Source organism: Pararge aegeria, chromosome 18 (assembly GCF_905163445.1).
Source record: "Pararge aegeria chromosome 18, ilParAegt1.1, whole genome shotgun sequence".
Classification (NCBI taxonomy): Eukaryota; Metazoa; Arthropoda; class Insecta; order Lepidoptera; family Nymphalidae; genus Pararge; species Pararge aegeria.
In genome coordinates this window covers 17327248-17343478 of record NC_053197.1, presented here as the reverse complement: position 1 = coordinate 17343478, position 16231 = coordinate 17327248, and the positions used below count along the sequence as shown (strand labels likewise).

At 37.0% G+C, this 16231-nt stretch overlaps 1 protein-coding gene across 1 annotated transcript; it reads right to left on the bottom strand.

Annotated features, from left to right (window-relative positions):
• Window positions 1–7980: 7980 nt before the first annotated feature.
• LOC120631810 lies at window positions 7981–11500 on the bottom strand. Its single transcript, XM_039901491.1, has 3 exons — window positions 11495–11500; window positions 8583–8792; window positions 7981–8103 (listed from the first exon to the last, which is right to left on the bottom strand). The coding sequence occupies exons 1-3, from the start codon at window positions 11498–11500 to the stop codon at window positions 7981–7983; spliced, it is 339 nt and encodes a 112-aa protein (XP_039757425.1).
• Window positions 11501–16231: the final 4731 nt, after the last annotated feature.

The window sequence follows — 16231 nt, the reverse complement described above, 5'->3', positions numbered from 1 at the left end:
TGCCCTGCCTATTGCCGTTTCGTTGAGCTATGCCGGCACATCTAGTTCTTGCACGGATCTCTTTATTTTTGATCATGTAGAGATCCTTATAGCACTCTCCACCAGCCACTGAGTGACGCTGAAAAAAATTTAATAAAACACTTTTTCAATCTGGCTTACATCAAGTTTACGTACTAATCATTGAGAATTATATACACTTACTTATTACAACTATACCGTACAAACATTTCTACACCTGGATTAATAGCAAGCTTAAGAAGATGCTCAAATAGAATGCTCATATTCAGTTCCCTGCTTTGTAGGCTAGGTGCGCTTCCGTCAGCTATACCAGTTGACAAATTCAGCGTTCCCATAGCCTGGCATGGGAAACATTTATTTATTTATTTTGCATCCATGCCTTCACATAGTCATGAAGCCCTGTCAGGGCATAGCAATAACAAAAAGTTTGACCCTTATAACTATTACAAATACACGATATCAGGATTCTAATTAGTGTTAGTAGAAATATTATTAGGTGTCAGAATAATTAGTTACTATTAAAGATCGTCAGGTTAATAAATCTATTTTAATATTAAATAATTGCTCAGCCAATTGTTTTGTCATAAAATTATGTTAAAAATTACTGTGGTATGTTATGAAAATAAATTGAAATAAGACGAATAAGAAGAAATAATAAATAAGACCGTGGGGTCCGGAGGCAAGAGCCCTTTTCAAAGAATTATCGAAAAGGGTTATCGAGTCTACCGGTGATCCTAGAGCGGGCAGTTACCTTGGCCAACGAATTAGTTTGGCCATCCAGAGGGGCAATGCTGCCAGCATCTTGGGAACTGTGCCTCGCTGCGGTGGTTTCGAGGACGTTTTAGATTTTATTTAGTTTTTAAATAGTTTATTTTAGGTTATAGTTATGTATTAATAAAAATTTATTTCAACAAATATTGATGAATCAAGAAGCAATAAGACGATTATTTAATATTATATGACATAGTATTAGTATACATTTATTATTTCCTATTATCTACATTTAAAATATACACCCGATAAGATAATGCATGTCGTGATTTTGAGGTCTATAAAGTTAGAAACTCATGGATATTGTAGAAACATTTTTGTAATAACCATTCTTTGATTTTCCTCTTAAAATGGATGTCATTGTTTTCTTCCCTAATGATATTCGGTTTTTTATTAGAAATTATGATAGATCTGAAATATGGACTACTTCGACCAACTATTTTAAGTTTATACCAAGGAAGTGCAAGCTTGGTTTTATGGCGGGCGCTTGTCATGTTTTTATATAAGTGCTTGTATTTCCGTACAAATAGGGCGGTCTCCAGTATGTAGATGGAGGTTAGAGTTAGTATCTTTTTCCCTATGAAGTGCGGTTTACAACTGTCGCGCTGCCTAATGTTTACCAAAACTCGTATACATTTTTTAGGTCTTCTACGTCAGTACTTTGTCCCCAGAGGATAATTCCGTACCTAAGCCAGGAATAAGCATATGCATAGTACGCAGATAATGCCGTTTTGTAGTTAGTATTATCCTTAAGAATGCTGAGGGCATAAATAAAACGCGAGAGCTTTGCTCTGATGTTTTGTATATGTTGCTTCCAATTTAGGTGGGTGTCAATGGTTAATCCTAGCAACATGAATTCGTCGATTTTTATTTGTTTTATTAATGGGTGGGTCAAGTGGCGGTTTTTGGTGCGGTCTGAATTGTATTATTTTAGTTTTTTTGATATTCATTTCTAAGTTATGGGTTTTAAGCCAGTTTCCTACATTTTGAAGGTTCGCCGTTATTTGGGTTTCACATTCACTATAATTTCGGCATTTTGTAAGTAGTGAGACATCGTCCGCAACATTACGATTCTACATTCAGAGCTTAACTCTTTGGGTAGCTCGTTTATGTACAGCAGGAAAACTATACATCCGAGCACGCTGCCTTGTGGTATTGCTAGTACGTATATTTGAGTCGAATGTATATATTTCCTGTGTAGATTTATCGTAGTGTTGTATTTGAACATACTGGGTTCTATTATGAAGATACGATTTAAGCCATAAAAATATTTTCCCTCTTATACCCGAATTGTATATTTTTTGCAATAATAAGTTAAGTGAGACTTTGTCGTAGGCCTTTGTCATATCTAATAGAAGTCCTACTGCATATTTTTGTTCTAGCATACATGTCAAAACTTCTTGAATATACTTATAAACTGCGAGGGTAACATAAATAGCTTTAGACTGCTGTCAACGGTGGCACTGCTATTCTGAGCTGTAGCGTCGTTTTTGGAAGTCTGGATCTGAAAAATATAGACGACATCGAGCCGGCGAACGGTTAGATCTGTGAACAGAAAAGGTCATCCGTTTTTGGGGACGAAGAATACGCGAACTCCAGAAAATTGTGGTTACGAACGTTGTGTATGGACTCTTCTATGAAAGCCGATCTGCTTCTTGATTGTTTTTTTATATTAATAATAGATGTAAGATTGCCTAACTGATTGTTAGTTGAAACCATTGGCTATAAAACTAGCTGCTAGCTCCTAGTCTTGCAACATGTCGCCCTGTGTCCATTAATTTTAGGCGTAAGTGTTAAGCCTCATGTGGCTGTGATTAGACCGGGGACCACGCCCTTCAGACCGGAACATTGCTGCTTAGTGACAGAAATAAGCATGGCGATACTACTACCGCCGACGAGCTCTGCCACTAAAAGCTCTACAAATTTGTAGAGCCTGTGTAATTGTTTAATTAAATTGATATACATTTATTTATCATTGTTTCCGCTTGGGCAGTACCTGATTTGTGCTTGCGTCGGTATTCTGTAATTATAGTCTGAGAGACGACCAGGACGTGTTGGATATTTGGGATACCAAAATTACTGTGTATAATTTGAAAGAGCAGTCTGCTTGGCAGAAATAAGTGTGGCGGTAGTCATTATGAAAATTAAGCTTTATTTGCTATACTCCGCTAAAAGCAGCAGAATCTGTATGGTAAATTATAAATTGTAATATAAATTACAATTTATAATATATTATATATTATATAGCAAATGAAGCTTAATTTTCATAATATATCATGGATTTCGGCAAAGTAACCTAAATATATATTTTAATTTTTTAGTTTCTGTTATTAGCTATAAGTTTTCCTGCACAATAAAATAAAATAATTTAAATTTGCTTGCTAATTTTTTTTATATTATTTACTTACTTGCTTTATTTACTCATATTTCAATATTTACTTGATTATATAATTTACTTACCATTGCAATAATGCTGCTTGACGGCAACTCCGCCCTTGACCAACAATGAGAAGGGTTTACCCTTCTCATTGTTCTCCCTTGCTTTTGTCTAGTAGTGGAATGTTCGTAGCAAACTTAATTTTGCACAACACAAGACGAACGCGATGGTGATTACGAGAAAGTTATTACAATACGAAAACCCACTCCTGAGCATAGGAGGGTTAGCCATAAATGGCCAAAGAAATCAAAAACTTGACCACACTATCCCCAAATTCTCAGGAATATATTCATATTCTCAGGAATATAATATCATGTACTGGCTATGTGTGAGTTGGATGTCAGCATTCAACTCACACATAGCCAGTACATGTTAAAACAAATTCGATATTTACGAGCAGCTGTCGAGAGCGGCTTAAATCAGTTGGGGCTCCCATCCAGAAACCATGCTCCGCGGTAGTGGAATCCGCATTACTGTACGCGGTGAGTGCCTGAGCACCAGCGGCGCGAAAGCCTGGAGTGAAACAACTGGACACTACCCAGAGCGGATTTGCTTTTTGAGCAGGGCATACCGCACGGTATTTTTGAATGCCGTACTGCTGCTGACTGGGATACGCTTCTATCCAATATGGCGGTATTCCTTCGATGAGATCTGTCACTAAAAGCTATACTGTTTCAAGCTTTACTGCACAGCACATTGCAAGACTATTTTACAGGTACATTATTATTGCACAGCACAGTGAAAAATAATAGAAATACTTTCAATAGAGCAAGTCAGGCGAAAGGTATGTAAAATTTCATGTTATTTACATTAATACACTAAATAGTTATCAATTCCGTGTAATCAAAGATATGAAATGGCCAGCTATAGATACCCGGGTGTTTTATGCATCGTTCCAGCACAAGAGAAGGCCGCCGGCTCCGGCGCGCAGTCAATTTCATGAGCATAGTTAGTCACGGCTGAGGGCGCGGCGCCGCTTCCCGCTGCGTGCGCCACGCGCGGACGGCGCAGCCATCACATTCATCTACAGACCCACTCATTATCACGCTGTTTAATGCTTGGCTTGTGTTCATGGAAAGTGATGCCGAAATAAAGTTATCTTTCTTTTCTTCATGGACCTGTCTCCGAACTTAGTTTGTCGGAACCGTCCGTTGTACGTGTGGCCGCTGATGCGGTTCCCCGCAGGATCTGTCCAGCCGGCCGGGCTCACTCGAGAAACTTAGCAGGCCGCCCAGGTCGCGGAATGCTTCATGGAGTGTTGCTGAGAAGCCAAGGTGTGCTGCGCGTTGTTCTGTTACCCCAGTGAATTGCATTATCATTAGAGTCGTACATTGTTAGAGTCACTACAAACAGACTGACTTGACGTTTCTGGGCCTACTTGAAATAAGTAAATTTAGAATTTTTAGAATTTAAGTTATTCGATGTTTCATCTGCCTCCATGCATGCAGAGAGGACTATCGGTTATAGCTAAAATGGAAAGGTGTTTGTTTAGTGAGCAGTGTCCTGTTCTCGTACCTACAACTGTCCTTAGTATAGACCGGTTCTTCCTGTCGGTCTGGTATCTTTATCTTAATCATAAATAAATAAATAAATCTTAACAGGACTCCGGTTTCAATAGTTCTTTGACGACCTCCCTAGCGCAGCGGCGAGCGCTGTGTTTTTAAGTGGGGCTCGCTCCCCGACAGAGGATTTGGGAATTTATAATATCTGAATTTTGTCCGGTCTAGTAGGAGACTTCGGCAGTGGCTAGTTTGGTAACTTGTTTGGTTTGGTTCGACGGCACGTCTTTGTTTTAAGGTGGTACCCTTAAAACAAAGACGTGCCGCCGAACGATTTACCGTTCCGGTACGAAGTTGCGTTGAAATTGATTAAGTATATGAGTTTAATAAACCGGTCATATTAAACAGGTTAGCCCGTTCCCATCTTAGACTGCATTATCACTTACTATCAGTTGAGATAACAGTAATGAGCTAACTTGTAGTGGAATTAAAAAAAGAGTATCAATACCTAACTGGTTAAAATTTTTTCTAAAGCAGACTTTAAAGTGATTTGCTAAGATACAAGTTATTACTTCGCTAGCTGTGATAGGCATCGACGTCTTAGGGGAGACCCATAGGTAATGTACTCTTATTCATAGGGTAGTTTTATAAAAGTTTAATTGTTTGTATTATTAACTTGTTTAAAACAGAATAAGTGAGATTAGTTATGTTGCCGTTCGTTTAATTTTTAAAATAGTATTATTTTTTAAAAGTTTGTTTGTTTCTGACATTGATCTTTGTTATGAAGTATTTATTAATATATTCATAAGAATAATATCAAACTTGAGAATATTATAAATCGCTTGGTTCAATAATAAGCATGGGAGGTCAAATGATTTCCGGAAGCAAATGTGGGCGTTTTGTTATTGGGAACGACGCGACGCTAGCAAGTGGGTCATTGCTAGAAGGGTAATAAAGTTCATCGGAGTTGCACAATCGTCACATGACGGATGGTTCGCGGCGACTTATATTTCAGTACCTTGGTGAACGCCGACAGCAGTATAACAGTAAAGATAATCACAGACAGCGCCCGGCGCCGCAGCAAAACTGCAAATATTTATTAGAAAAAGCGACTGAAGCGATGCGATCTATCGAGTTTTTTTGTATTATTTATCATAGACTAGTCGTTGCCTAATACTTGTTTGATTTCCCACGCTAAAAAGTATGCTACGTCCGTCTCCATGATACATTTTTATCAAACTACATCAAGATAGGTTAATCTAATCCTTGCATAGGTAATAGGGTTTATGACTGAATGAATTAATGAATACACTTTTATTGTACGCCAAAGAAAATAACCCGACCCTGCTTTCTGAGTCCAAGGCCGTGGGTTCGATTCCCACAACTGGAAAATGTTTGTGTGATGAACATAAATGTTTTTCAGTGTCTGGGTGTTTATCTGTATTATAAGTATTCATGTATATTATTCATAAAAATATTCATCAGTCATCTTAGTACCCATAACACAAGCTACGCTTACTTTGGGGCTAGATGGCGATGTGTGTATTGTCGTAGTATATTTATTTATTTATTTATTTATATAAACATAGAGCATGGGAGTACAATTTTGTGGCCTTATCGTTACATAGCGATTTCTTCCAGCCAACCAAAGGTGTGAAAGGGAAAAACATAGAAATAAAAGAGGTAGGTGGCACAATAAATAAGATTTACACAATACACAAATATATAACTATAATATATATATATATATATATATATATATATATGTAAAGAACTCTTTTCTCAAGTTCATATATCGAACCTTTTCACAAAAAAATCTCACAACTATAATAAAAAAAAATTTGACATTCACAGGGAAGAATATAAATTTGAAGTGGAGACAGAGTCTATGTGGAAAACGGGAACCGATTAAATAGAAAGAAAATAGATGAATTGAGGATTGGACCGTACAAAATTCTGAAGAAGATTTCTAACTCAATTTATGAAGTTGATACCGGACGCAGCAAAACGGAATCAAATCTCTACCACATAACAAAACTTTCTCCAGTTTGTATCAATGAATGAACAATTACATACATTATGAAATACATATATATAAGTTCATATATCGAACCTTTTCTGAAAGTCACCAATGTTTTTACAGTGATATGGCACTTATCACTGTAAAAACATTGGTGACTTTCAGAAAACGGGAAAGAAAAGGATGTTTAAGAAGAAATTATTTTGATTTTAAAGACCTGAAGTAAGGGCTTTAAATGTTGTTTCTTGTATTTTCACAGAAACGCAATATCGTCTTTATTTCAACTACCCATTGAAGGGAGTATTATAAACATTATTATATATATATCCATTTATATCTCTCTCATTTAAATTCAAATAAGACTTGATACTATATGACGGCTGTAGCCGCGATGCGACGCGGCTACTCGTCTTGTCTGTCTTCAGCTTAAGTCAGTGATGCGATATTGAGCCACTCTCCCTAAGTAGATCACTGAACGTTGTCGGAAACATGAAAAGAATACGACATTGAATATCCGTATGTTTTAAAGTACGATAGTGCAACACTTATTTTTATAACTGGAGATTGCTACGTTTCTATTAAAAAGGTTTTTAATTATCAGTCTTTTTAGCTTAATTAGAACATTTGCTCTGACAGTACAGTAATAACCGGTACTGTTTATTAAGTTTTATACAGAGGACGATGGGATGTGGTACAATTAAAAATGTTTGTTTATAAAAATATTTATTAACTTAAAATTAATTTTGGTTGCATTAAAGCCTCAGACTGCGACGCTTCTTTAATAATAAGGTACAAGAAATTCAATTGGCACAAGAATAGATAGACATCCGTTATAACTTATATTCTACAAATGTTTAATATTTATCGCATTATCTCTACAGATGACCGACTCGCAACAAAGAGTTAATCTGTATATATTTCTTGAAACAAGTGAGGCTGACTTTACGAAATTTCGAAATTGCTATAATTTGCGCGAATAGAGATTCGATTAAATCCTGTATGGTTGGTTATGCAGTAGCCGCCAGTTGTTTACGCAATAATTAGCGATAATGGCTATTATACCTTAGGACGATTACGAATCTGTATGTGCGTGAAATAATGCACTCCTTACATGAAAATTCGGTTAACTTATTTTACGTTTTCAGTGGACAAAATATGTTCCTCTCGTGCGTTGCAGCTATTAATCAAGGAAGGTGGATAGTACGAATTATAATAAGCCTAAAAAGTTCTGGTTTTCACCACCAGCCGGAGGAGTACCCCGAGGAGTAGTGCGGCGACTCCACAATCTTAGACACCTTGACGATCTGGGGGACTGACACTACTTTGGGGACTGATACGATTTTCTTGAATTCCACCACCTGAAACGATACATGAATATTATAATATTGTAATTTGGGTTTTTGCTTTCACGACCTATCCTAGCAACCAATCAACCTTGTTTTATGCTTAGAGTTAAGCGAGTTTTACATAACAATTTAATTTTTTTAAACATGAATTTCTATGATTTACAAATTACTATAGCGGACGGGCTTTCTAGTTATTATGAGTGTGCGAAGATAAGCTACTCCTAAAGGATCTGAATTGATATCTTAAGGATGCTCAGAGAGACTGCCTGACTTTCAGATTAAAATGACATTGAGACCTGTTTTTACCCTCTGAACCGAAAGTTGGCGGCTATTCCACCAAAAAAACTATTCCCGACAAGTGACAACGTTAGACAAGCAATCGGTCGTAAGAGATATGGCAAATCCGATACGCATCCACATATCGTCGGGTAAGTGCAAAAAGAAGATGTTGAGTTTATTAACTAGGACCATAAAAGGTAGCTCGGCTTCACCTTGGGCACATGAACGATCTTGTTGACCGACACGATGTGCGCAGGCGCGGAGTAAGACTCCAGCACCGGCGCGTGGCCCAGCGAGCCGTGGCCCAGCTCCAGCGAGCTGTGGCCCAGCCCGGAGCTCCAGCCGCCGTGCAGGAAGCCGCGCTTGTCCCGCGCGCCCTCGGGAGCCGCCAAGGCAACCGCCGCAAGAATAACTACGCACACCTGAAAGAACGCACAATTTAATTTCAATGACCAGCCCATCACCGGCCCACTACAGGACACGGGTCTCCTCTCAGAACGACAGGGTTCAGACCGTAGTCCACCACGCGGGCCAAGTGCGGATTAGTATACTTCACACGCCTTCTGCAACATTATTGAGAACTCTAAGGCATGCAGGTTACCTCGCGGTGTTTTCCTTCACCTTCAAAGCAAGTAATATTTTAATTTCTCACGTTAAAAACACAGATAGATAACTTTGAAAAGTGGGAGGCGCGTGCGTGCAGGGATTGAACTCAGCCTCCTAGAGGGAGAAGGAAGTCCTAACCACTGGGCTATCATCGCTTGAACACAAGTTTATTATGTACTATTACGAGAGTAAATACCGGCACCACAAAGTATTTACAATATACCTAATGTAATGGCTAATTCCACAATACTTGGGCATTTCACTGCTTTTTAAACATACTAAACTAACCATCATACTTTTGTAAGGCGAATAATAAATTATGAAAATGAGACACAATTTACAGTAATTGAAAATCAATTTATAAAAATGCCGACGAAAAAAGACAAGTAAGCTGGCAAGTAAATAAAAAAAATGTAAACAACTGATAATAAACTTTCGAGTCATTTGTTAAAATCTATTTTTATGTGAAATTTATGAAAATTAGTTTGAAAACGATTCTTTCATAAATTTCACATAAAACTAGATTTTAGATATTTTAGGCATATTTACAAAAAGTATAAAGCAGGTTTCATTATTCCGATTATTGTAGGTATTTTTTGTATTCATGTGTAGACAAAATAATATCAAATGTCAAAAAATATTTTTCTCAATTATAAGTGTAATAGTGGTTACCAAATTTTATATTTCCACCTTCTTTCCATTCCTCATACCATTGAGATATTGCGTTCTATTCTGCGTGTTTTTGTAAGCAAATCCTGCACTGCATACATAACACCTTCTAAACCGAATTGATATCTCACAATTGGACACTTAACTCCTCTCGAGATATGTTACATTAATTTAACAATGCAGACAGCTACTTTTGCGAAACTGATTTATCGGTTATGTTAACTGAAGTTCAGCTAACTCTATTCGTGATTCGGAAGCTATTACTTGCTCTATTAATTTCTTCGGACAATTTCATTTTAAGTAGACAGCTGTTTTTACATTCTTTTGGAATTAAATAACGTAGTAAATGCAATGAACTTAAAAGTAACTGTGAAGTGAAGTCTATTCACTGAAGACTTTTTCAAGCTCTACCACCGGTAGTAAGAAGATTGTACCAAGAAAGGAAACTCTGCTGTACCTCATACATATGCAGTATATAATAAAGAAGTATACTTTTTGATAGAATAGGTTATAGGTGTGTACCACCTAAACTAGTTAGTAGTTGAGACTAGAATCAATTGAGACATAAAATATGATTAGTTATCCATTGAAGCGAAAAAATCTAATTAGACTCATTAAGTTCACCTTAACTAATATTAAAAATGCGAATGCAGTATGCCTGAATGTTAATTCATTGGTCCTTCATTCACGAGTTATTTTAAAGGACGGAGATTAAAATAGGCTACTTTTTATCCTTGCGAAACCTACCGTTTCCCACGAAAAAACCGTAATAAAAGAGCAATAGGTAGTAGAATATATTTTATGGATACCTGAAGCAGCACATTACACATCTAGCAGTAGTGCAGCGTAGTGCGTGCAGGCTCAATCCTTTTCTTCTGTAAGGGGACCTATGAGTAGTGGGATGATAATAGGCTAAGGACAATAATGATGATGTCGAAATGCAACTTATTCAGATTTCCTATCCCGGTGGTACTACGACGTCGTCAACCCTGTGAGAAAGCCTCAGCTGAGTGTTGGGCTGAGCTAACCGAATTGCGTCGGACATAAGGAATAAAACGATAGGCGTAAAGAACTTGCAAAGAAGATCAAGAAGAACAGCTTAAGTGTTGTATCTTATTGTTAGATTTAATGCTTCCAGCTTTTTATTATACCAACTCTTCCTGCTGATTGAATAAAATCGTTTTGAGGCGAATCTCTTAAGCTCAGTTAGTGTAAATATGATTCTCAATAATTATGCTTATTTACAGCCAGAAATGAATGAGGGATGGATCGTAGTTTAACTATTAGGATGGAATGTACTTACGAAGGTTTTCATTGTGATTGAGATATTTGGTGCTTGTTTAGGAGACAGTGGACAGTTGACTGGTGCCTGCTGGTTGTCTCCGCAGGTATATAAGGGGCGCGGCCCGGCCCTTGCGCAAACCACCCGCGCTTACTATTATCGACATTACTGTGGTTTACGCTAGATGCGACAACGGCATGTACAATGTACATTACGGGCACAAAATATTAGCCTATATAAACTAAAAGCTGATATTAACAATCGTCTTACCACCGTACTTACATCGTACATAAATTATTGATATCTGAAAGATGCAGAACAGTACACGCTTTAAAACGTGATTCCTAAGGTTATTCTGGACTTACCAAGCATACATTAAAAAAATGTGTAAAAACACATTTATTACAGCTTCGCTCTCATCTCCCCAAAAAAAAAAGAATTATTGTAAATGTTAATGTTGGAAAAGAACTGCTGAGCTTCTCGCCGGCTCTTCTCGGTAGAACCTGCTGTCCTAACCGGTGGTGGAGTCAAAAGTAGATACATATAAAGTAGGCCTACTTGAGATACCTGCATGGTTCTATGGTATCGTATTTGTCTAGACTTGGATTGTTTAATACCAGGTTATCTCTGATGTATTCTTTTCCTCCCGACTTTTATTTTGATCAATAAAGCTTGTCTGTTTCATAATTATTCTTTGCCTTTTCATGCCACAATGCTGGGTCATGCTCCAATGTGCGCGGCTTTTTAAAACAAATATCACATGCTGGTCATGGATAATGGCCGGGATATGCGGCTTAACAGGCTCTCTCCAAGACACAGTGACAATGAAAACTTAAAATATCCATAGCTAACAATTTTGGGCCCGATTCGGGAATAAAACCTTGAGATACATAGTGGAACATGCTAATCTTTAGACCAACGACGGAGCGTCGTAGTGACGCTCGAACGGATAGACATATTATAAATGCTGTTTAGCATTACTTCTACACGCGCATGTTATACTTTTGTTTAAATTATTTTATCATTACTCTCTCTCGTAACTTGGATCTTTTTACAACGCTCTAAGGCTCACTATCCAAGATACGAACGCGCGTTTTATTTTACATTGACGCACTTGTTTTATATTATGTGCCTCGACATAGAACATTCTTAATTTACCCAAAACATTGCCATTACCAAGAAATTATTTTCAGATGATAGAATTATTCGATTTGGTTTTTAAAGATATGCTTTGAAATGACAGGCCAGTGGGCTAACAGGTTTTGTAATTGTATCGCCATTGTAGACATTCCGCTTGCGACAAGAACGTCGTATCGCTGACACATCCTTGCTCTTTACGAGCTTCATTATGTCTACAATTTCCCCAATTACTAAAAATTCCGTTCTTACATTCATATCATACTTACTGCTTACCGTCTTTCAGACACTTAATATCTTAACAAATTTGGCAACAAAGTATTTTTATTATTAGGTCGCGCTGTCGTGTCGTAACCTATACATATATTTGACGGCCGATTGGCCGACGGCCTGGGTGTTTATCTATATATTATAAGTATTTATGTATATTATTCATAAAATTATTCATCAGTTATCTTAGTACCCATAACACAAACTACACTTACTTTTGGACTAGATGGCGATGTGTGTATTGTCGTAGTATAATTATTTATTTACATAAATATAACTTATGAATGTAGGTGTAGAACCTATGTGCTGTTACAGTTTTGCCTTCTATTTCTTAATAAAAAAGAGGCTTAACTTAAAAATGTATCTATATTGTGATTTATTGATTCCAAATCATTAATTCAACGATAGTATCCTTACTAATATTAGAAATGCGAGAGTGTTTGTCCTGCCTACACCTAACTAAGCAACCAATTCAATTATTTTTTGACGTAAGATCACTTCAATGGACGGAGAGTAACATAGGCTACTATTGATCTACTATTCAACTAGCTAAAGTTCATGATAATTGATACTTACGTCGTATTATTTAATACTCGTAGGTAGAGAAGCACAATACTTTATATTCCGCGAAGTTCTGATGAAGACCTTAAGAGATGTGGAAAGTAAATATCTCAAAAGCGGCAAACCACTTAATGCAAGAATTCATAGTGTGCCAGTTTAGTAAATAGAACAAGTATTATATTACCCATTAATCATACAATTGCATAAAATATTGACGTTCAAGAAAACTTAGTACCGCAGCTAACATTCTACATAAGAATGCGTGAAACTTGACGAGGTAATGAACTATTACTATAAGACAGTGTTTTTATAACAACCAATTAGTATAGTTAATGTTAGTTGCTAATTAATTTATTCAGCATTCAAAGCCGACACTTGGCTCGATGTGGCTCATTTACATATTACAATATGTTTTTTCGCACACACTTGATAATGCGGTGCGCAACCGGCATGTCATATGAAACTGTACTCGTAGTTGCGATTATGTATTGCAATATTTAATAAATGAGTTACAATTAAAAGGTAATTTCGTCATACAAATAGACTTAATATAGTAATATAGTAGGCTTATTTGTTCATTGCGTATTAGTTTCGATCGAAACTGATAGGCTTGTTTGTTGCGATTAAGATATTAAATTACATATCCGATATGATAACTAGCTTTGAATAAACTTTTTGACTTCGAAAAAGTATAAATGTGTATCAATTAAGTTGTGATATAATTACTTATGTCTAAGAAACTTGCTACAAAACAAGTGTTGTAAATAGGCCCATCTTAATGTCAAATTTTTTGATAAATGCACCCGACAAATGTCTTCATCCCCGCAATGAGAAACTAGGTTTTTGCCCAGCAGTGGGGAATAAAGATGATTATGAAAAGTACGACTTACTAAATATTTAATACGACTTTTGTTAAACTATTACTTTAAACAGAACTTTTGGTCATATGAAATGAATAATAGTATCTAGAGCAGTTCGACGACGTGTGTTCTTTCCACATGACGTAAGCAATACCAAATGTTTTTTAATTTTTCTATACCTTTTCCATCATTCCTTTCTGGAGCTAGAGCAGTTTCTTTACAAATATTAAGAATTATATTGACCCTAACGTATTTCTGATATCTTCTGTATAATAAAAAATGCATGTTTGCAGGCCGACTGCAAAAATGCGGTTTAGATACATAGGTTTATTTATTAGGTTAGGCATAAGTTAAATTGACATTACTGTACCCAATTTCATCCTAGTAATTTTTTCGTAGTGTATTAATAACTATATCTACCGATATTAAACCCAATGAACGGAGATAGCCTAGTGGTTAAGGGTTCGGCTTCCCTTTCGGGAGGAATGAGTTCGATCCCCGGCACGCAACTAAAAATTTTGGGAATTATGTGTGGTTTTATTTCAGTAGTTTAAATATCATATTACCATTAAGGTGAAGAAAAACCTGCGTGCCCGAGATTTCTCCATGATCTTCTTAAGGACGTGTGAAGACCACCGAGTCGCACTTGGCTCGCGTAGTGGACTACGGCCCACACCCTACTCATTCGGAGACCCATGCGCAGTATTGGCCCGTAATGGGTTGGTTTTGTTGATGATGATGACAGGAAGTAGTGAGTGCGTACGCCTGCCGACTGAATGCTGACTGCGCACATATATTTCACAATTTCGATGCCTTTTAACTACAGCTAGCTGATGTTTTAGAGTTGAAATAGAACGCAGTACATAATCCTCCTAAGATCATCTTAATATACCATCATCATCCGCCTATTAACGTCTCACTGCTGAGTACAAGCTTTCTCTCTCGTAGGAGACCAGACCATAGAAACACCACTGGGAAACTTGCTGGTAGTTCGAATAGAGTCGTCGTATTTGGATGGTGTTTGTAATCGGTCGGCGGGCGCAAGTTAACCAGTAGGTACCGCGCAATGCTTTAATGATCCAGATATTGAAATGAAACACAACCCGGCGATGGCGGCGCGTTGGCCAATCTCGACACTTGATAGTGCACCAGTTTGATTCGCACTTTCCAATATAGTCACCGATTATTATTATTTTCTGAGCTCAACTAATTGTCGAGATTATTAAGTGTACAAGAACTGCTAACTATTGCGACCTTGCTACTGTTGCAACACGCTAAATATTCTACATAATAATAATGCATGTTGCAGGACCTAGTATTTTTCCGAAATTATAAATAATGTTCGCTTATATTTTAAGTCAAGGTTTGTGTACCTAACAATTTCCACAAAGAAAAAACATGACTCCACTACTCACTAGACCAACTTATTATTTATTTTTATTTCACTGCACTTATTGCAGGCTAGCTTGTTATTCTTGACCACTTCATTAATTTAATTGCTTTCACAGTTTTCAATTTTGTTATTAACTATTATTCATGTTTTTATCATTTCTATAAAATTCCAGGTTTGTAAACACACTTTGGGTATTAGCTTAGGACAACACTTGTGTTTATTAATATTTAGATTAAACTATACATAAATAAATATACTACGACAATACACACATCGCCATCTAGCCCCAAAGTAAGCGTAGCTTGTGTTATGGGTACTAAGATGATTGATAAATTATTTTATGAAAAATATTCTTAAATACTAAGGAGTATATATGAACACCCAGTGTTGTATATATGAAATTGAGTATATATGAAAAACATTAATTTTTATCTATGATATATGATATGGCAGTTATATTATACCCTAATCGGTTTCCATGCGATAATGTACCGGAATGCTTAATCACTTTGCGCCACGTCTTTGTCAGTAAGATGGTCTAGCCACGGCTGAAGTCTCCTGCCGTTCCAATCAAGTAGATTAGTCAGGTCAAAAATTCTCTTTTTAGTACAACACCGAATTAGGCACTTAACATAAACCCCTAAACTTTGGAGAAGGCTGCAGTAGAATTTGGGACAAAAACCGCGTGACGATAACAATAGGGTTTATCCCCATTCTTATACGGATATATATTCACAATTGAATGTATAGTACCTACCGGACAAACCCATTATGTTTATAATTATTCCGATTTTTTGGTACAATTGAGAAACATGCATATTCTCATGCAACATGCTCGTATAACGCAATGTAACACAAGACATGTCCAGCGATGTCCGCGGAATTAATATCATCTCAAATGCGAATAGAACCGCTCACGCAGATGAGATCACCGGTCACCCAAACTCAACATCAGATTATCTCGATCTCTTTGAATTATCTTGAAGTAGTTATGTAAGTTCAAGCGGCACCGGGTCGGCCCGCGCCTCGTCCGGGCTCAAACTATAGTTATACAGTGCCGCCGGGTAGTCCAGGGCGCCTCGG